The following is a 20,913-nucleotide window of genomic DNA, read 5'->3' as shown; positions in this document are numbered from 1 at the left end:
TTTATATAAGACCTTTTTTTCGAGACCTTGAAAGTCAAAGTGTTATTAGAGAAAATAACTTCTTAAATTCCTTTATTCTTCTTTGTTGACCAATCAAGAAGCAGATTTGACAGAGCAGACTTCAGAGTATTACTTGTGTACAGAGGAGTGAGAGGGAGGATATGGCATTAAGAATGTGGATACACAGAGGACAGTGTAAGATTACAGAAAGAAAGTAAACCCGGGAAGAGTGAGGAGGTCGGACGCGTGGGTATTTAGCCCCACTAGTGCACATTTGCACAAACTTGAGTTGGGACGAAGTTCAAAATTATCAAGAATTTCAAAACAGTGTCAGCAGAACACTAAACCAACACTGTTAGCTTCTCTCTCTCTCTCTCTGCTCGCTGACCTCCTTCTATCTTTTCTAATTTCCTCCTGGATAGGGGTCAATGTTTATTAACACTATATACCATTTTGCAAAGAAAATGTGATTTCTATTTAACTGTACAGATTCCTCAGAAACCTACACCTTCCTGAATTCAGAAACTTTTTGAAAATGAATTTAGTCCCGTTTTGAAATGTCAGTCTGACAGTCATTTAACCTGCCTCTTTAGATGGTGTAGTTCTTGGGAAAGAGGGCTAGGAATCAGAAAGACAACCCTATGTCCAGTGACTTCTTCTGGTCCCTCTTCAGTTTCACCTGAGGAATGGAGTGTGGGGAATGATGCTAAACTGCTGAGCACAGAGATATGATTAGCTCCATGTGAATTATGTGGTAGGCCCCTTGCTGGCACTCATCTCTGAAGGGCATGGTCTTATTTATGCTCCCTGAGGCTTGGCAGAAAGCTTTTCTCCTCTTCAGTATCTCCAGATCCATTCTTAGGGCCACATGGACCCCTCAGGGTGCCTTGCACACAAAGGCAGAGAAATGATCTCCCTCAAGAGAATAGGCATGCAGTATGTCCTGGAACAAACACAGGGAATGATAAAATGTGGTAATTATGTAAAAGAACTGGACAAGGTCCTGACAAATAGTAGATTCTCAACACTATTAGTTTCCTCCCCTCTTTCCTGTATTCTTTCTTTGCTCCTCTCTTTCCCCACTGCTGCCTCCTATTGTGGAAACCAAAGGAATGGATCATTCCTCCTCCTACCCCTTGGTAGAGTCAGAGGGAAAAGCCCACGGTCAGCTTCCCAGATGCTCTCCTGCCCATCTTGAGTCCAGATGCAAAAATAGAGGGGATGTAGTGATCACAGTCACCTCTCCGCCCAATTCTCTCACAATATGACCTTGCTGTAGTTGAATTGCCCAAACTTGCTTAGTTCCTCTGGCTGTCTCCATAATGCCTACTTATAAAACAGGTTATTTGAAGTTTTGTTATAGAATTGTATTCTTTTATACACTGTTATTGTTTAGTTGCCGAGCTATCTCCAACTATTTGAAACCCCATGGATTATAGCCTGCCAGGCTCCTCTCTTCATGGGATTTCCCAGGCAATTTACATCCCAAACTTTACTTTGCCATTTCCTTCTCCAGGGAATCTTCCCAACCCAGGGATTGAACCTATGGTCTCCTATATCTCTTCTGTCTCCTGATTGCAGGCAGATTCTTTACCACTGAGCCACTTGGGAAGGCTTTATACATTGTAGGTAACAATAAATGTGAATATAAAGGAAGCACTTTTTAAATTAGTCTTTCTAGCTATGTGACCTCCACCTGACTGTGATTTGTAATTTTTATGTAGTCAATTATGTCATTATATTTCTTTACAGAGTCTAGCATATTTGTCATTTAAACAAGGTATTACTTCAAGAATACAAAAAATATTTCCCTTTAGTTTTATTGTAATGTTTAGATCTTTCATTTGTTTCATCTACTGTGAGAAATGAAGAACTGGTTTATTTTTTTTACTTAAAAACCTCAGCCAGATGCCCCAACACTTTATATCAATGTTTTACCTTTTACCCATTGATTTTAAAAACTGCTTTTATCATACACTAATTTCCAATTTGAAATTGTGTTTGATTTGGGACTCTCTTTTCTTTTTCTGTTTTCCTTGTTCTCTTCTAATACCGTATTACTTTAATTATAAGGAATTTATAGTTTGCTTTGATTTTGTAGAATAAAATGCACCTCTTACTCTCATTTCAATATTTTCTTAGCATTTCTGGATAAGCATTACGACTAGTATTTATCTTTGAACACATATTTATAATTGTTTATTCCTTATTCTACACACAAAAGGGTTAATCCTTAATCCCCATCATTGTTTATTGTTTTCTTGTTTTTACTACAGCTTCCCTTCTCTTGAACATTTTATTTTGACTCATCTTTCATTCAGAAGGAATATGCATTCCAAAATTTTATTTACTTAGAATATATATACGTGAATTTTGGGCATAACAATATTGAGGTCTGTTTTCCTTTATACATGATTATGTGAATGATCATTTGCTTACATATGGAAAAAGTGCTGATAACCTGTTTTAGAATATAATAGCCAATACCTAAGTATCTCCTGTGTTTAACACTTCAGGCACTCATTCTGAGCACTCTCCACCCTACCTGAAACCCTGATACTGTCTCTCGTGAATCTGCCTCACTTTTCTCTATAGCAGAGTATGAAGTATCCACTTAGCGCGTTCATTAATATAAGGATATATATATACACACACACATACACACGCACATGTATATATATCAGTATTAAGCTATTGCTTTCTAGATGCTTTCTTTTCCCAGGGCTTTTGTTCATACATATATTCTTACTTTCACCGTTGGCCCAATCTACAGTCCTTTTGGTAGAGTAAATACAGAAGCCAAGTTACAGTAACCCCTTGCCAGTTCTCTTCTACTTTGATCCATTCTTTAAAATTGGACTGTAGCCCTAGAGGGTATAGAAAAATACCGAGTGATGAGAGTGAATAGATAAAAGTGAAAGTGGCTCAGTCATGTCCTACCCTTTGCAACCCCATGGACTGTAGCCCACCAGGCTCCTCTGTCTATGGAATTTTCCAGGCAAGAATACTGGAGTGGGTAGCCATTCCCTTCTCCAGGATCGAACTGCAGGCAGATTCTTAACAGTCTGAGCCACCAGCAAAGTGGATAGATAGACAGAGGCAATTTTTAAAGAGACAGAAACAAGAACTTTGCTGTTTGAGAGACCATGTTGATGGAATAGAGATGGCTGCCTAGTTTTCTAGCTGTAGATACCTGTTCTCTCTGGGCTAAGAGCAAACATTTCGGCCTCTCTCCCCCTAATTCCCAGGTGGTAGGGCTGAGCCAACACCTCTTTCCAGATGAGGTGTAGTACAGAATTAGAGGAAATTATTTCTGAAAAGGTAAAATGGATTGTTATTTTCACTATGTATGTCCTTTTCCGGACATACAAAATTTAATTTCTGGCTTTTTCCTCTTCCAATTCTAATTCAGTATTTATGTGCCTATCCTTCAGTTTTCACTGCAGATATTTCAGAAACGTGTTCATACATACATTCTCTGTTACCTTCTACTGTTTGATTCAAGATGACATACTGGAGATGCATCCTCTGCCCTACCTCGGTTTTCCTTCCCCTGTGCAGTCTTGTACACCTTAAAGCTGCTCCAAATTGCTTTTTTTCCCCTTCCATTTATAGACACCTTCTTATTTGTTTCTTACTAGACATTGATTTCTCCTTCTGCCTTTTTACATGCATTCTCCTCCCTGTTTCTTGTTGCCCCTTGAAGCATTTATGTGGCTGAGATGGTAAAGAATCTGCCTGCAATGCAGGAGACTCGAATTTGATTCCTGGGTTGGGAAGATCCCCTGGAGAAGGGAATGGTAACCCACTCCAGTATTCTTGCCGGAGAATCCCAAGGACAGAGAAGCCTGGCAGGCTACAGTCCATGGGGTTGCAAAGTCAGGCACGACTGAGTGATTAACACTTTCACTTTTAGTCACTTCTTCAAAGTAAACCAACCAAAGAGAACCTTTTGGCATGACACTTCAAGTTCAGGTTTTTATACCAGTATATTGTTTCTCCCGTAAAAGTATTCCTATTTTTTTTCCAGTTTGGATTCTAAGAGAATAGCCTCAAAGTTCTTTGACATCAACCAGATAAAAATTGATTAGGTAGCATGAAGAACAGTATCATAAAACAGTTTTCTTTCTTCTTTCACCTGGCAGTGATAACACCGCTACTGAGCTACACGTGGTCTCCTCGGTACTTTCCAATGTCAGCATTCCTTGGGCTCCTTGAAAAAAGCAATTACATTATTGCTCTCCACTTGAAATATGTATTGCTATTGGCAATCTTTCTCTTAGTGCTTTCATTTAGCTCTGAATAAGCAAGAAAACACACACATTGAGACCAGTGGTTTTCCCCAATCGTCATCTCTCTCTCCATACAAAAGCATACTATTTTTCATTTCTGATTAACTTTTATACTTTTTAAGCACAATAGTATTATAGAATTTGGAGTTTATTCAACTGAGGGTGCAGGACACACCCGCATAAACCTTATCTGTTGGTGTTTTTCATACCCGAACCCACAGTCTGGGCAGAGTTTGCAGTCAGCATTTGAAACAGTCTCTCACACCCAGTGACACTTTTCTTCTTTAAACAGTGTTTTCACGGCATATGCCATGACAAATTGCTTTCCCATTATTCAGTTACTTTTATTTTCAAAATGGAAATTTTTTATTCTCAATTCATCACTATTAATTTTATATATGCTTTTATTAAAATATACTCAGTCATGCCCAATTCTTTGTGACCCCATGGACTATAGCCCACCTGGCTCCTCTGTTCATGGGATTCTCCTGGCAAGAATACCAGAGTGGGTTGCCATCCCCTTCTCCAGGGGATCTTCCCAATTCAAGGATCAAACCTGGGTTTCCGGCATTGCAGGCAGATTCTTTACCAGTGAGCCACCAGGAAAACCCATTATTAACTCTATATATGCTTTTATTAAAACACATTCAAACATTATTAAAATGTTTAAATTAGTAAATGAAATGTCCCTATGAGTCTACCTACCCAGACAATCATAGTAAATTATCTCTGTTTATCCTCTTAAACCTTTTTCTTAAAAGTATATATGTAAACACACTATATATAATCTGTACCAACAAGAAGATCATATAGTATTCATCATTCTGTATGTTTTCCCTAACCATGGACATTTTTTATGCTAATATTTTTGTTGATCTACTTTGTACTCCATTGCTTGAATATAACAATAATTACAGTTGACCTTGGAATAACATAGGTTTGAATTGCCCAGGTCCACTTAAAAGTCTACTTTTTAAAAATAAATATAGTCATATATTTATGATCTGCTCTTGGTTGAATTCTCAGATAAGGAAAGAGGGCCAACTGTAGGACTTGAGTGTGTCCAGAGTTTGGTACATGTGACTGATTCTGGAACCAGTTCCCCTACGGATAGCAGGAGACAATTGGATACATATTTTGCTAATTTCATATTGACAGACATTCAGGCTATGACCACTGTTTTACCAAAGTGATTCAGTTTTATGGATATATATACAAATCTATATAATTTTCAGATTCTTTTCCATTATAGGTTATTGCAAGAAATTGAATATAGTTCTCTGTGCTGTATAGTAAATCCTTACTTATCTAATTTAAACACAGTAGTGTGTTTCTGTTATTCTCATGGTCCTAATTTATCCCTCACCCTCTCTCCCCTTTGGTGACCATACGTTTTTTGCTTTTTTCCCCCTATGTCTGTGAGTCTGTTTCTGTTTTGTGAGTAAGTTCATTTATATTATTTTGTAGATTCCACATACAAGCGATATCATGTAATATTTGTATTTGTCTGACTTACTTCACTTAGTATAATAATCTCTAGGTCCACCTATGTCTGCAAATAGCAGTATTTCATTTTTAATGGTTGAGTAATATTCCATTGTATATATGGATACCACATCTTCTTTATCCATTCATGTGTCAATGGACACTTAGGCTATTTTCACATCTTCTTGGCTATTATAAATAATGCTGCTGTGAACATTGGGTTGCATGTGTCTTTTTGAATTATTATCCCTAGTATTTCTGAGGATTTTTTTTTTTTTTTTTTAGTGATAGCACTAGGGATTAAAATATACACATATAGCTTATCACAGTCCAGTAATATCATTTTACTGCTTAAATTGGGATATAATTTTACCTACCTTTAGACTCCTTTACACGTCTCTATCTCTAACATAGTTGTCTTAAATGTTTCCTCTACATATGTTGAGACCCTCATGGAAACTTTTGCCTTTAAATGTCAAATATAATTTTAAAAGCTCAAGGGGAAAAGAATACTCCATAATTTAACCATATGCTTACTCTTTCCTTTACTCTTTCTTCATGCCTAATGTTTCATTTTCTTTTTATTTTTCTTTTTCTCGCCTTTGAGGAATTTCCTCTTGTCATTCTTTTTCAACCAGTTGCCTGCTGACAAATTAGTCTCTCTTCCCTTTATCTGAAAACATCTTTGTTTCACCTTTATCCTGTTTTGGACATTCCGAGCCCTTTAAATCTATAAGATTATGTTGTGACAAATTTGGGGAGTTTTCAATCTTTCCTCAAACCTATTGCAGCTCCATATTCATATTCTTTGTACCTTTGTGTCTGTGTGTGTGTGTGTGTTTTGACACAAATAGCATGTTATATATTTTCCATTGTCTCACAGGTCCCTGAAGCTCATATTAATTTTTAAATCTGTATTTCCCTTATTGCTCATAATTTCTATTGATTTAACTTGCTGTTCACTAATTTCTCTGAAATTTGCTTTCTGCTATTAACGGGTTTATTTATTGTTTAATATTAAGTTCAAAATTTCTATTTTGTTCTCTTGTATATTTTCTATCACTTTGCTGAGAGTTTCATTTTTTTGTTTCAAGAGTATTCATAATTACTTGTTGGAGCATATTTTAACAGCAGATTTATAGTTCAAGCCTAAAAATCCCAACTTCTCTGTCATTTTGACTTTCTGGTTTGTAGATTGTCTTTCTCACTGAAATTAAGATATTCCTGGGTTTTGGTATGAGGAGACATTATGGACAGTTTCCCGGAAGCTATTGCTGCTATATCTTAATGACTTTGGTTTCTAATTAGAATTTCTATTTTAGCAGGTAGTCAGCCTGTTTAGATTTGTAATGTACACCCTGGATCACTTTCGTGAGCTTTTTTTTCAAATCTCAGTCTAAAAAAAAAAAAGAAAAATAAAAGATAAACGAATATTAAAAAAAAAAAAAAAAAAAAAAAAAAAACCTGACTAGTGCTGGTTTGTTAACCATCTCAAGTCTCCTTGCTACCACCTAAGGAGGGGAAAGTGTGCTCTACTGGGTGGGATATGGAAATAATAGTTTCTTCCAGGCCAGACATCTTCTGGTTCCTGAAGAAAAGGAAGGAAGGAGGATGGAAGTCAGTTCTTCTCATTGACTCTGCAGGGGAGAGAAACTTCTTTGTTTACTTCAGATCAAGTGTGGAAGTCAGAGCTCTGCCCTGAGTGGGGAGAGCACACTTGTTACTGGAGTAGAAATAAGGGGAAATTACAAATTATATAAATAGGAGAAAATATAAACATCAGGGAAATAGTCTCATTTATATAATTATGACCACTCAGATTTTTTTGGAAATCTCTCATCTCTGATTACACTTTGCTTGATTTTTTTCACAATTGTTATTTGAACTATTATTTATAAAACATATTTTTTATTTTCTATTCAGCTTGGTGATAGGAGGAAGAGGGTATAAATATATATATAGCCAATAGTTATCATGACCTGCAATTGAAGTACGGAAAAGATTAAAATTTGAGCATGACTATTCTAAAGTGGACTTCCCTGGTGGCTCAGATGGTAAAGCGTCTGCCTACAATGCAGGAGACCCAGGTTCAATCCCTGGGTCGGGAGGACCTCCTGGAGAAGGAAATGGCTACCCACTCCAGTATTCTTGTCTGGAAAATCCCATGGACGGAGAAGCCTGGTAGGCCCCAGTCCATGGGGTCCCAAAGAGTCGGACATGACTGAGCGACTTCAATATATATTCTAAAGTAGCTTTTATTAACTTATGTTTATCTTAACAAAAAAGCATCTTTCTGTACAAGGATTCTACAATTAAACATGTTGATGGTCTTTTAAAATTATGCAGCACTAACAGAGTAAACTCAATAAAAAAATGTCCTATATATATACATCATTTACATGCAATGACAAAAATTCAGTCAGTTCAGTTCAGTCACTCAGTTGTGTCTGACTCTCTGTAACCCCATGGATTGCAGCATGCCAGGCCTCCCTATCCATCACCAACTCCCAGAGTTTACCCAAATTCATATCCATTGAGTCGGTGATGCCATCCAACCATCTCATCCTCTGTCATCTCCTTCTCCTCCTGCCTTCAATCTTTCCCAGCATCAGGGTCTTTCCAAATGAGTCAGTTCTTCACATCAGGTGGCCAGAGTATTGGAATTTCAGCTCCAGCATCAGTTCTTCCAATGAATATTCAGGACTGATTTCCTTTAGGATGGACTGGTTGGATCTCCTTGCAGTCCAAGGGACTCTTAAGAGTCTTCTCCAACACCACAGTTCAAAAGCATCAATTCTTCGGTACTCAGCTTTCTTTGTAGTCCGACTCTCACATCCGTACATGACTACTGGAAAAACCATAGCTTTGACTAGACAGACATTTGTTGGTAAAGTAATGTCTCTGCTTTTTAATATGCTGTCTAGGTTGGTCATAACTTTTCTTCCAGGGAGCAAGAGTCTTTTAATTTCATGGCTACAGTCACCATCTGCAGTGACTTTGGAGCCCAAAAAATTAAAGTCTCTCACTGTTTCCACTGTTTCCCCATTTATTTGCCATGAGGTGATGGTACTTGATGCCATGATCTTAGTTTTCTGAGTGTTGAACTTTAAGCCAACTTTTTCACTCTCCTCTTTTACTTTCATTAAGAGGCTCTTTAGTTTTTCTTAACTTTCTGCCATAACTTTCTGCAGGTGGTGTCACCTGCGTATCTGAGGTTATTGATATTTCCCGGCAATCTTGATTCTAGCTTGTGCTTCTTCCAGCCCAGTGTTTCTCATGATGTACTCTGTGTATAAGTTAAATAAGCAGGGTGACAATATACAGCCTTGACATACTCCTTTCCGGATTTGGAAACAGTTTGTTGTTCCATGTCCAGTTCTAACTGTTGCTTCCTGACCTGCATACAGGTTTCTCAGGAGGCAGGTCAGGTGGTCTGACATTCCCATTGCTTGAAGAGTGTTTCAGAGTTTTTTGTGATTCACACAGTCAAAGGCTTTGGCATAGTCAATAAAGCAGATGTAGATGTTTTTCGGGAACTCTTGCTTTGGTGGTGATCTGAAGATGTTGGCAATTTGATCTCTGGTTCCTCTGCCTTTTCTAAATCCAGCTTGAACATATGGAAGTTCATGGTTCATGTACTGTTGAAGCCTGACTTGGAGAATTTTGAGCATTACTTTGCTAGCGTGTGAGATGGGTGCAATTGTGCAGTAGTTTGAGCATTCTTTGGCATTGCCTTTCTTTGGGACTGGAATGAAAACTGACATTTTCCAGTCCTGTGGCCACTGCTGAGTTTTTCAAATTTGCTGGCATATTGAGTGCAGCATTTTCACAGCATCATCTTTTAATATTTGAAATAGCTCAACTGGAGTTCCATCACCTCCACTAGCTTTGTTCATAGTTACGCTTCCTAAGGCCCACTTGACTCCACACTCCAGGATGTCTGGCTCTAGGTGGATTATCATACCATCGTGATTGTCTGGGTCATGAAGATCTTTCTTGTATAGTTCTTCTGTGTATTCTTGCCACCTCTTCTTAATATCTGCTGCTTTTATGGGTCCAAAAATTACCAAATGCAAAAATGTTAGGTCCAAAATTGCCACATGCAAAAATTATTTGTATTTATATATACATAACTTTTCATTTATGCATTCATCCCTTGGACAGCAAGGAGATCAAACCAGTCAGTTTTACTGTGTATTATTTTTAGTTGTTTCACCTAAAGTTAGAAGAGAGAATAGCTAGATACCTGTTCCTTCAAACCTGTCTTGCCTTACTTTATCCACAAGGAAAGAAATAAAAAGTCACATAACCACTAAATAATGTAGAGTTCAGTTACTAGTGTCATAAAAAGAAGGCATTTCCACCCTACTGTTCCTATCTACCTAGGAAAAGTATACTGTTCGTTGAAGCTTGAATTCAAATGTCAACTTCCTGGGAAGACATCTCCTGAGCAAATTAGTCACATTTTCCTATCTTATTCCAGAGCATTTGAAACATATTACATATTACATTTTGTATTATTTTCCTATATGCCCTCCCTCTCTAGACTATAAACAGTTCAATGGTACAGGTATAAGCCATGTATTATGCAGATCTTTGAGTTCACAAGGCTTGTATCACTGCTGAAAAATGTTTCTTGGGAAAAGGAATGAATTCAAAATAAAATCTCACATGTAAAACCAGTTTAAAGGAGTTTGAGCTCACAATCATTAATTTTATCATTTATCCCAAACTTTTAAGTATGAAGTGATATATATAGGTAAATATATCATGATTTTATTAGCTAAAGAATTAACTAACTTTATGTTCAAAATATATCTTTAATTAGGAGTAAGAGTATATGGTAATTGGAAGTATAATCTCACCGAGCCTATGAGGATAAAAAATCATTACTAAAGTTACATTTGGAGAATTTGCACTCTGACTACAAACAGTTATTTAATTGTGCCTAAACTTATCCATGATTGCATGATGTTTTGGTTTTGCTTTTTGAAATAGTTCAATTTACTCTATTATGTAGGATGGGGCATCCAAGGATGTGCTAAAAGACCTCATGAATAATGACACTATAGATATAGATATAGACATGTGTTAATTACAATAAAGAAAATAATAAGCTAAAATTCTCAGAGTAGTATACAATACTAGTAGGTGAGTCATTAGACATAAGATGCTAAAATAAAATAACAATTATAAAATAAAATTATAAATTTTATAAAATAAAATTAAATTGTAAAAATTATAAATAATAATGTCAGCAGTTTACAAGATTGTGTGTGAAAAAATAATGTAAATAACTGATGATATATTCCTTTCTTCTCATCTTTAGGGTTGCTGGAGAAAGATAACTATTGATGACTTTCTGCCTTTTGATGAAGTAAATAATCTGCTGCTTCCAGCTACAACCTATGAATTTGAACTTTGGCCAATGCTTTTGTGTAAAGCTATCATTAAGCTGGCAAATGTTGAGTAAGTAGAATAAAGAATTTTCACCCACTTGTGTAAAAACAAAATGGCAAGCAACAGCAACAACAACTATGCATCAATATTGCACAGCTTTATTTTTCAAAAAATCATTTTTAGAAAGCATTTTCTCCAAACCAGTGTAAACTTTCTAATATAGCAATAAACATTCCAAAGCCACTGGTTTGAAGTGTTATGTTAGCCAGCAATGAGACAAAATACCCCAAGAAAAATGCTCAAAACTGATTCTGTATCCAGTGTTTTCTTATGATGAATGGCAAGTCAGTCATGGAAAGTAAAGTTTCAGTTTAATGAAAGAAGGAAGTTGTTTGGTAGGGGAAAGTACTGGTTCACCTAATTGTTGAATATACGTCCTGTTGTTGCTTAGTTGCTAACTAAGTCATGTCCAACTCTTTTGCAACCCCATGGACTGTAGCCCACCAGCCTTCTCTGTCATGGGAATTTTCCAGTCAAAAATACTGGAGCGTGCTGCCATTTCTTACTCCAGTGTATCCTGGGTCCAGTTAAAGTCTTAGGCTCTGTGTATGCAGCCATCATTTGCTAATCTGATAATCTAATCTCTTTTGAAGGATGTCCATGTGTTCCTCATGGTTTAGGTAACACTGGTCCTTTTATACATTCACAGTGAAAACTAGCATGTTTCCTTCAATATTCCTGGGAAATCTGCTTGTATCTAAGAATATTCCTGCACCAACCTATGCAAGACATGTCTCAGCTTCCTCTTGCAGACTGCGGTGCTTCTGTTCTGGTCCTTGTGCCAGTGCTGAGCTGTCTGAGTGGTGTTTGACTCTTTGCAACCCCAGGGACTGTAGCCCACCAGGCTCCCCTGTCCATGGAATTTTCCAGGCAAGAATTCTGGAGTGGGTTGCCATTTCCTTCTCCAGGGGATCTTCCTGAGGCAGGGATTGAACCCGCAACTCTTATATCTCCTGCGTTGGTAGGTGCGTTCTTTACCACTAGTGCTATATTCTGGCTTGAGTGATGCAAGAAAGCTTTGATACCTGAGCTGCCAATGCAAGGCAACTGTGTGTCTCCAGTCCATGGGAGAATTCTCACACACAATGCACCAGCTTGAATGTGCTACCCTTCCCCCTCCTGCAGTTTTATCACAGCAGGGCCTTTTCAGCAGAACACACCCGCTTGCTCTAACAGGCCACTCCAGCCACTGGCTCCAAGCTCAGCCCCCTCCCCTTCTATTATTATACACAGCTATGTCAGGCAGAAGCCTGGTCTGCTTTTCTGTGGTTTTCTTTTGGCTCAGCTTCCTTTTTCTCTCCCAAAGCTACACAAACAAAAACAGCCCCTCCTACTGCCACCCTCTTCATCTCTCTTTTCTGTTACCAACCCTCAGTTTTCTATCTGGGATTTGTGTTACCCAGTTTGCAACCCTTAATTTCAATCATTTTAAAAAGCTCAGCTCAAAGCACTTAGACAGTTGAATACTACTAAGTATTTAAAATGGTAACAACTATGTTTGTTTATCTTTGAAAGGAAATAATGTTCCTAATTCTCAGATCTAACTTGAAGTCCTGAGAAGGAGAGCAACCAGGCCAGTGAAGCAGTAAATGCATGACCCGGATAATTGGAGTGGCATTTTTATCTCTCTTAAAGCTACAGTAGAATTTTAAAGCAACTCGAGAAATGGCATTATGGTTATTTTTGAAAAACAAACAAATCCAACTTTTGAATAAAGGACCAGACTTAATGTAGGATGCTTCTTAGACCTTGAAGTGGAAATCACTACATGGTCCAATTTATATTTGTCCAAAAGTTTTTCTCAGAATTTACAGTAGATGGTTAATTTCTTACTGTGAGTTTTAGCTTTCTACAATAAAAATTAATATTTAGTAGTTATTTAAATATCACTGTGACATGTGCAGAGGAAAAAACATTACTTTTATGAGCTTCACACAGTCACCTCCTAAATATGATTATTCAAAGAGGAGGTTAGACTGTGAATATCTATTCCAGTAGATATTTGTTATCTTGGAGATATGTGGACACATCACAATTTATAATCTGCAAACAAAAAACCAATATAAATTTCTAAATGATTGAATGTGTGACTAAGATTTCTTTCTGAATTAAAAAACTTGTATCCCAATAATACCATCAGTCACCACCACTAGCATAACATGGAACTGAAGTTCTGATTCTTGAGCAAAATATAGATATAGCATTTGTGCATATTACTGAAAATAGACTAATCACTTCAGAAAAATATTAAAAGTAAAGGATTAAAATAAGAAGAATGATATTTAATCAATCACAGTCTCACTGACTTTATGCCATAGTGGCAGATCGACTCTTTTGTACAAGATAGAATGGATGTTTCCGGCTTCTCAAAAATTATTTAAGGATTTCATCAAAAATGTCTGATAACTATCTTGTCCTGCCATGTGTGAGACTGGTTTAATATACAGACTCATAGGAATCTTATGATAATTACTGAAACTCCAAAGAGGAAAGACACTGCCGTATTTTTAAAAGAACATGATAATATGTTGAATATACAGAAGAGGTTATGTATCATCTATATATATGAAGTGAAGTGAAGTGTAAGTAGCTCAGTTGTATCCAACTCTATGCAACTGCATGGACTATAGACTGCCAGGCTCCTCCCGTAGAATTTTCCAGGCCAGAATACTGGAGTGGGTAGCCGTTCCCTACTCCAGGGGGTCTTCCCAACCCAGGCAGCGAACCCAGGCATCAAACCCAGATCTCTTGCATTGCAGGAGGATTCTTTACCAACTAAGCCACAAGGGAAGCCCAAGAATACTGGAGTGGGTAGCCTATCCCTTCTCTAGGGGATCTTCTTGACCTAAGAATCAAATCAGGGTCTCCTGCATTGCAGGTAGATTCTTTATCAACTGAGCTATCAGGGTAAATGCCTTATCAAAACAAGTCATCTGATTGTTGGAAAAGTATATTCTTATGCCATCATTTATAACCAGTGGGACCCCTACATTTATTCTTATCGTGCATGTGTGTGTGTGCTCAGTCGTTCTGACTCTTGGTGACCCCATGGACTGCAGCTCACCAGGCTCCTCTGTCCATGGAATTTTCCAGGCAAGGATACTTCAGTAGGTTGCCATTTCCACTCCAGGGGATCTTGCTGACCCAGGGATTGAACCAAATCTCCTACTTCTCCTGCTTTAGCAGGCAGATTCTTTACTACTAAGCCATCTGGGGAGCCCCATTTATTCTTTTATCTCTGCTTGTTAGAGATTCCTGTCTTTTACAGACCTCTCCCTGTTTTCAAATGTTATTGATGGTATTATTGTGTTTTGCTTTTTCAGCATCCATGTGGCAGAGAGGAGAGAACTGGGAGAGTTCACAGTGATTCATGCACTCACGGGCTGGTTACCAGAAGTCATTTCTCTCCAGTATGTTTGACCATTAAATTACTCATATATTTTTCTTGTTTCTTCCTCAGTAAAGTTGTTTTAACTAAAATATTCTTAGTCTTAAAGAAAATTTCAAACATTGCCACATTTTACAAAATGTTTGGAAAATAGCATGTTATAGTATTACATACAATTTATTGAGAATTGCAGGATTAATTCTTTTTACTTATATATAATAAATTTAATCCTTAAATATTTGAATTACAAGTATTAAAACAATGCTAATTATTTACTATGGTAAAATATTTACAGGTGACCCATTTATTCTCATAACATTTATTCAGTATAGAAAAATGAAAGCAACTTTTAATTAGCTACCCATACTAGGGAATAAATAACACTAAAATGCCTATTAGACCTTAGGCACTTTAATATATTATTCCAGTTAAAACTCACAGTCCTGAAAAGATGATCTTAGTTGATCATCCGTATGACCTTATCAGCTCAGTGTTGTAAATCATTAGAAATAAGAAAACTGAAGCTCATAGTAGTTGAACTCCCTGAAGCTGTGTACATTGTACCTAGAGGTAAAATTTGAATCTAAATATTTCTGGAGCCAAAGCACATAGTGTTTCTCTCATATGATTCTAGATATATAAAAATTGTTTGCCTATGTATAAAGAGAGAACATTTAATGCAAAGCGTACTTAAAATTTTACAAATATTTTTTGTTTCATATGTAAAGGTTATAGACATATGATTTGAACATATTACCATTGACACTGAAAATTAATCAGACTAAGGTGCATAGGTTTTAGAAAAGGCAGAGGAACCAGAGATCAAATTGAAAACATCTGCTGGATCATCAAAAAAGCAAGAGAGTTCCAGAAAAACATCTATTTCTGCTTTATTGACTATGCCAAAGCCTTTGACTGCGTGGATCACAATAAACTGTGCAAAATTCTGAAAGAAATGGAAATACCAGAACACTTGACCCACCTCTTGAGAAACCTGTATGCAGGTCAGGAAGCAACAGTTAGAACTGGACATGGAACAACAGACTGGTTCCAAATAGGAAAAGGAGTACATCAAGGCTATATATTGTCACCCTGCTTATTTAACTTATATGCAGAGTACATCATGAGAGACACTGGGCTGGAAGAAGCACAAGCTGGAATCAAGATTGCCGGGAGAAATATCAATCACCTCAGATATGCAGATGACACCACCCTTGTGGCAGAAAGTGAAGAAGAACTAAAGGGCCTCTTGATGAAAGTGAAAAAGAAGAGTGAAAAAGTTGGCTTAAAGCTCAACATTCAGAAAACTAAGATCATGGCATCTGGTCCCATCATTTCATGGGAAATAGATGGGGAAACAGTGGAGGCAGTGTCAGACTTTATTTTTTTGGGCTTCAAAGTCACTGCTGATGGTGATTGCAGCCATGAAATTAAAAGATGCTTACTCCTTGGAAGGAAAGTTATGACCAACCTAGATAGCATATTAAAAAGCAGAGACATTACTTTGCCAACAAAGTTACACCTAGTCAAGGCTGTGGTTTTTCCAGTAGTCATGTATGGATGTGAGAGTTGGACTGTGAAGAAAGCTGAGCACCAAAAAATTGATGCTTTTGAACTGTGGTGTTGGAGAAGACTCTTGAGAGTCCCTTGGACTGCAAGGAGATCCAACTAGTCCATCCTAAAGGAGATCAGTCCTGGGTGTTATTTGGAAGGACTGATGCTGAACCTGAAACTCCAATACTCTGGCCACCTCATGCGAAGAGTTGACTCATTGGAAAAGACCCTGATGCTGGGAGGGATTGGAGGCAGGAGGAGAAGGGCACGACAGAGAATGAGATGGCTGGATGTCATCACCGACTCGATGGACATGAATTTGAGTAAACTCCGGGAGTTGGTGATGGACAGGGAGGCCTGGCATGCTGCGATTCATGGGGTTGCAAAGAGTCAGACATGACTGAGCGACTGAGCTGAACTGAACTGAAGGTGCATAGAGATAATTATATCAATAGATCTAAACGTACTGTCAATCAGAATGCTGATTTTTACAAGATCAAATTCACAGTACAGTTACCAATTTGGATCATCTCTGATCTCTCATGTTAGAAAGCTAGCATTCTCAGGTCCAGGTTAAAGCAGATTGAAGACAGGTTCTAGTCACTTGGATTCTATCATTTAAAACATCCTTTCAGCAGGATAAGCTAGCCATTGCATAGTTTAAATAAAAATATTTGTAGGGAAAAATTAGGAGAGTAGACAAACTCCTTGACACCTTTTCTTGGAAGAGAACTGACCTTGCTTTTTGCCTTCAGAAAGGTCCAGATGGCAGCCTTTTATATCTTCTCATGGAAAATCATTTTCTGATACCTAAGAGAATATTTATTGGCATAATATGGTCAATGTTAGTAAGGAGAAGTAGAGAGAGGGTGGGATTTATAAACATGGACTTTACTAATTTTTATCTTCAATGTTGATGGAATACTTATAATTTTCCTTTAATTTTTCCTGCAATAAAGATACCAGATACATTAAAACATCAGACATCTATCAGAGGATGGTAAAGAAGCAGGAGATCAAAATAATTTTTGAATAGGAAATTATTAAATAAAAAATTGTGAATAGTCTCTTGCTAGAATCATACAGTGAAATTTTGCATGAAAATTGAAAACAATGTTCATATACTTTCATGATTATAAAACCAGTTTAATAATTAAATTAAATTTAAAAATTGTAATATTTTAGATGCTCAATTTGCATGAATATATGATTGCTTATAAAATGTCTATAATAATGATATAAGGGAGGGAAGCTTGAGCTTTGGATTCAGAACTGTATATCTAGATTTACATTTTTATACTTCCTGCTTCAAGCTATGTAAATTTTACAAGTAATATGATTTTGGGGGTCCAGAGTTTCCATATGTAAAATAGGGGTAAAAAATTACCTATCCTATCTGGCTGTTCTGGGGATTGAAAAGGTGAGAGTATTGGAAAAAGTAGCTGATGTATGGTAGAGAGATAATTAGTGCTAGTTCCTTTCCCCTAATGCATGTCACTAGATTATTTAATATTATATAGAAATATGTATGATAGCTAGTAATCAACCTTTGGAAGCAGAGAAAAGTCTAAACAAATAAGTGAGACTGACTCAGATGTTCAAATTTATCATTTTACTTCTAAATATAGTAAAAAAGTAAAAGATATGTACTCTCTTTGATTTATGTCATAATGTGTAGGATTTTTTATTATGAATACTCTGCCACATTATTCATATAATTTAAAATTGCAATTACACTATAAAATCACAAAGTTAATTCATGTGTATATATGTGTATAATTTTAAATGAAAAGAATGTCATGGAACTGTAATAATGATTGTTAAGAAATGTTTAATTTGAAATCACTGCCTGCCAAGGATGCAGGGAGAGGTTGGGCATGGCTTCCTGGAGAAAGTTCTGATTTGATCAGAGCTTCTGCTCTTGGCTGGGATTGATTTGAGAAGAAGGGAGGGAAAGGGTATGGAAAGCAGGCGAACGGTAAGATGGAAGCCACTGGTCTGTTCAGAAGTTGGATGCCTCTTTTACTACGAAGGGTTCTGGGCGCCGAGACAGCCTCTGAGGGACCCCACTGGGCATGGGCATGGTTTAACAGAGGTCCAGTAGAACCAGGATATTGAAGTTTCAAATTGTGTTCACTGCTGACTTTTTCCATATGAAAATCAGTAGAGTGAAAAGTGTTTTGTGATGTCTTCAACAGACAGCCCTTTCCCTTCCCTCTTGCATAGAAGTACTGAAGGGAGACATGGCTAGATTTGCAATTGTTGACCTTGCCTCATGTTTTCCTACAGTTAGCACTGTCTTATCATTTGAAATAAAAAACAAAAACTTGTAACTCTCTGTATTATACTAGAAACACAGAGTGGGTATTAGAAGTCTGCCAATTTCAAATGAAGAGATGATGTTTTTCTCCACAAATTTGTCTGATCTTGATGTAATTCATTTGAGAATGGAACACTCCACCATCCCACACTTAAGCCTAATTGTTCAAGAAGTTGTATAGTCTCATCCTGTGGGGTTTGAATATTTCTCTTTCACAGTATAACATTTATTACATTGTAGGTGGAAAAAACACATGGTTTTGGATTCAGAAAGATCTGTTTTAATCCTGATTTTAGTATTTCCTGGTCTATCATTTCGGAGAAGGCAATGGCACCCCACTCCAATACTCTTGCCTGGAAAATCCCATGGACGGAGGAGCCTGGTAGGCTGCAGTCCATGGGGTCGCGAAGAGTCAGACATGACTGAACGACTTCACTTTCACTTTTCACTTTTCTGCATTGGAGAAGGAAATGGCAACCCACTCCAGTGTTCTTGCCTGAAGAATCCCAGGGATGGGGTTGCACAGAGTCGGACACAACTGAAGTGACTTAGCAGTAGCAGTCTATCATTTGTGATTGCATAAAATTTGCAACCTTCTCTTATACCTCAATTATGATTGCACTACTTAGGTTACAGAGCCTTTGGGGGATTAAATGCAAAATACAAAACAAAACAAAACAAAAAACCCTACCTGGCCACCCACATCTTCATTCCGCTTCTCAAATGTTCTAAAATCATTATCCCCTAGGGTCTTAACCTGAACTGTTCTTTCTTTATGCCTTAAATGATCTTCTATCAGATATTTACTTGGCTGGATATGTCATAACACTTAGATCTCACCAGGCTTAAATATCAACTCCTCAGAAAAGCCTTTTCAGCCATCTAGGTTTAAATAATTTCTTTCCCAAATGATTCCATAGCCCATTGTTTATTATTTTATTTTCATTATGAAAGTTATCGCCGCCTTCCACTGAGAAGTTATCACTGCCTTCCATCTTCCACTGAGATGGTATGGTGTATGAGAACAGGAACTCTTTTTTGTCTTTCTCAATGTTGAGACTTCCAGTGCTTAAAAAAAATGACACTGCATGACCGGTACATGGTATGATCTGAATAAATGTTTGTTGATAGAATAATTTTAAAAATACTTTAAAAGGCTAAACCAGAAGTGTGCAAAAATTCTTTGGTAGTGCAGGAACATATAGCTTAATTTCCCCAGAAAGTAATGCTTAAACTGATCTCAAAGGATTAGTTGAAACTAATGAGGCTTATTGGGGCAAGGGAAGACAACTCAGAGAAGAAAGAATAGCATGGAAGGGCAAGACAGCATGGTGTACTCCCAGAAAAGCACATGAATCTGCAGGAGTGGATTTTGGCTGCTGGATTCTAGAGGAGAGATGAGTAGGGGGTGGAGAGGTGTATAGGAGCAAAACAGACGAAGTTAAGAAATTTGCAACAGAATGTCGCTGAGAGATTTTATAAAGGAGGATGATCTCGATCAGGCTTGTGAGTTTGGAGGCTTGCTCAGAGCAGGAGGACAGATATGAGGACTGGAGCAGGGAAACTGGTTTGTGCAGTACTGCAGAAGGGCTTCTATGGAAAAAAACTGGTAAAAATGGAGAAAGGGGGACTTCCCTGGTGGTCCTGAGGCTAAAACTCCACATCCCCAATGCAGGGGGCCCCAGATCAATCCCTGGTCAGGGAACTAGATCCCACCTGCTGCAACTAAGAGTTCATATGCGGGATCAACTGAAGATCTCGCATGCCATGATGAAGATGGAAGATTCCAAGTGCTGTAATGAAGACCCGGTGCAGCCAAATAAATAAATGTTTAAAAAAGAAAAGATGAAAGAGAACGTTCAAAAAAAAAATGTTGAAAGTGTTGTCTACTGCAGTAGGAGGAGGAGGGATCAATGGGATATATTTTTTATTTGAGGAGAGTTTCAAGGTGAGAGACTTGGTCATTCTCACTTCTCTAAGCTGACTGAAAAGTAGAAGATGGTAACAGGATGTTTTTGTTGGTTGATCAATTGATTTGTTTTTGGATAGTTGTCTATTAGATGGTTGTACACATGAGCCTGGTTATCTGAAGAGAGGTTTGAGCTGGAGCTTATGAGTTGAGGGTTACATACACATATGGGTGAACCCAAAATGTGATTGTGCTTATTCACTCGCTGAGGAAAGGATATAGGATAGCAAGAGCATACTGAGGAGAACTATGGAGTTCAGTCAGTTCAGTCACTCAGTCATGTCCAACTCTTTGTGACCCCATGGACTGCAGCATGCCAAGCTTCCCTGTCCATCACCGACTCCCAGAGCTTGCTCAAACTCATGTCCATCAAGTTGGTGATGCCATTCAACTATTTCATCCTCTGTCATCCCCTTCTTCTCCTGCCTTCAATCTTTCCCAGTAA

The 20,913-nt window shown here is 37.6% G+C and overlaps 1 protein-coding gene and 1 non-coding gene across 6 annotated transcripts in view; both read left to right on the top strand.

The window, feature by feature from the left end:
* The window catches only part of ADGB (androglobin), a 172,820-nt gene that overhangs the window by 34,050 nt on the left and 117,857 nt on the right, over window positions 1–20,913 (top strand). For all 5 annotated transcript variants that reach the window (XM_070461650.1, XM_070461648.1, XM_070461646.1 and 2 more), the window contains 2 exons: window positions 11,107–11,246; window positions 14,561–14,647. In XM_070461650.1, coding sequence (XP_070317751.1) covers window positions 11,107–11,246; window positions 14,561–14,647 — 227 coding nt within the window. The remainder of the gene's footprint in view (window positions 1–11,106; window positions 11,247–14,560; window positions 14,648–20,913) is intronic.
* On the top strand, window positions 7,814–7,885 carry TRNAC-ACA (transfer RNA cysteine (anticodon ACA)). The gene has a single exon. It is a non-coding gene; the product is annotated as a tRNA-Cys (tRNA).

This window comes from Odocoileus virginianus, chromosome 34, assembly GCF_023699985.2.
Source record: "Odocoileus virginianus isolate 20LAN1187 ecotype Illinois chromosome 34, Ovbor_1.2, whole genome shotgun sequence".
NCBI lineage: Eukaryota > Metazoa > Chordata > Mammalia > Artiodactyla > Cervidae > Odocoileus > Odocoileus virginianus.
Note: the sequence above shows the minus strand (reverse complement) of the source record. Positions and strands in the feature narration are given on the sequence as shown.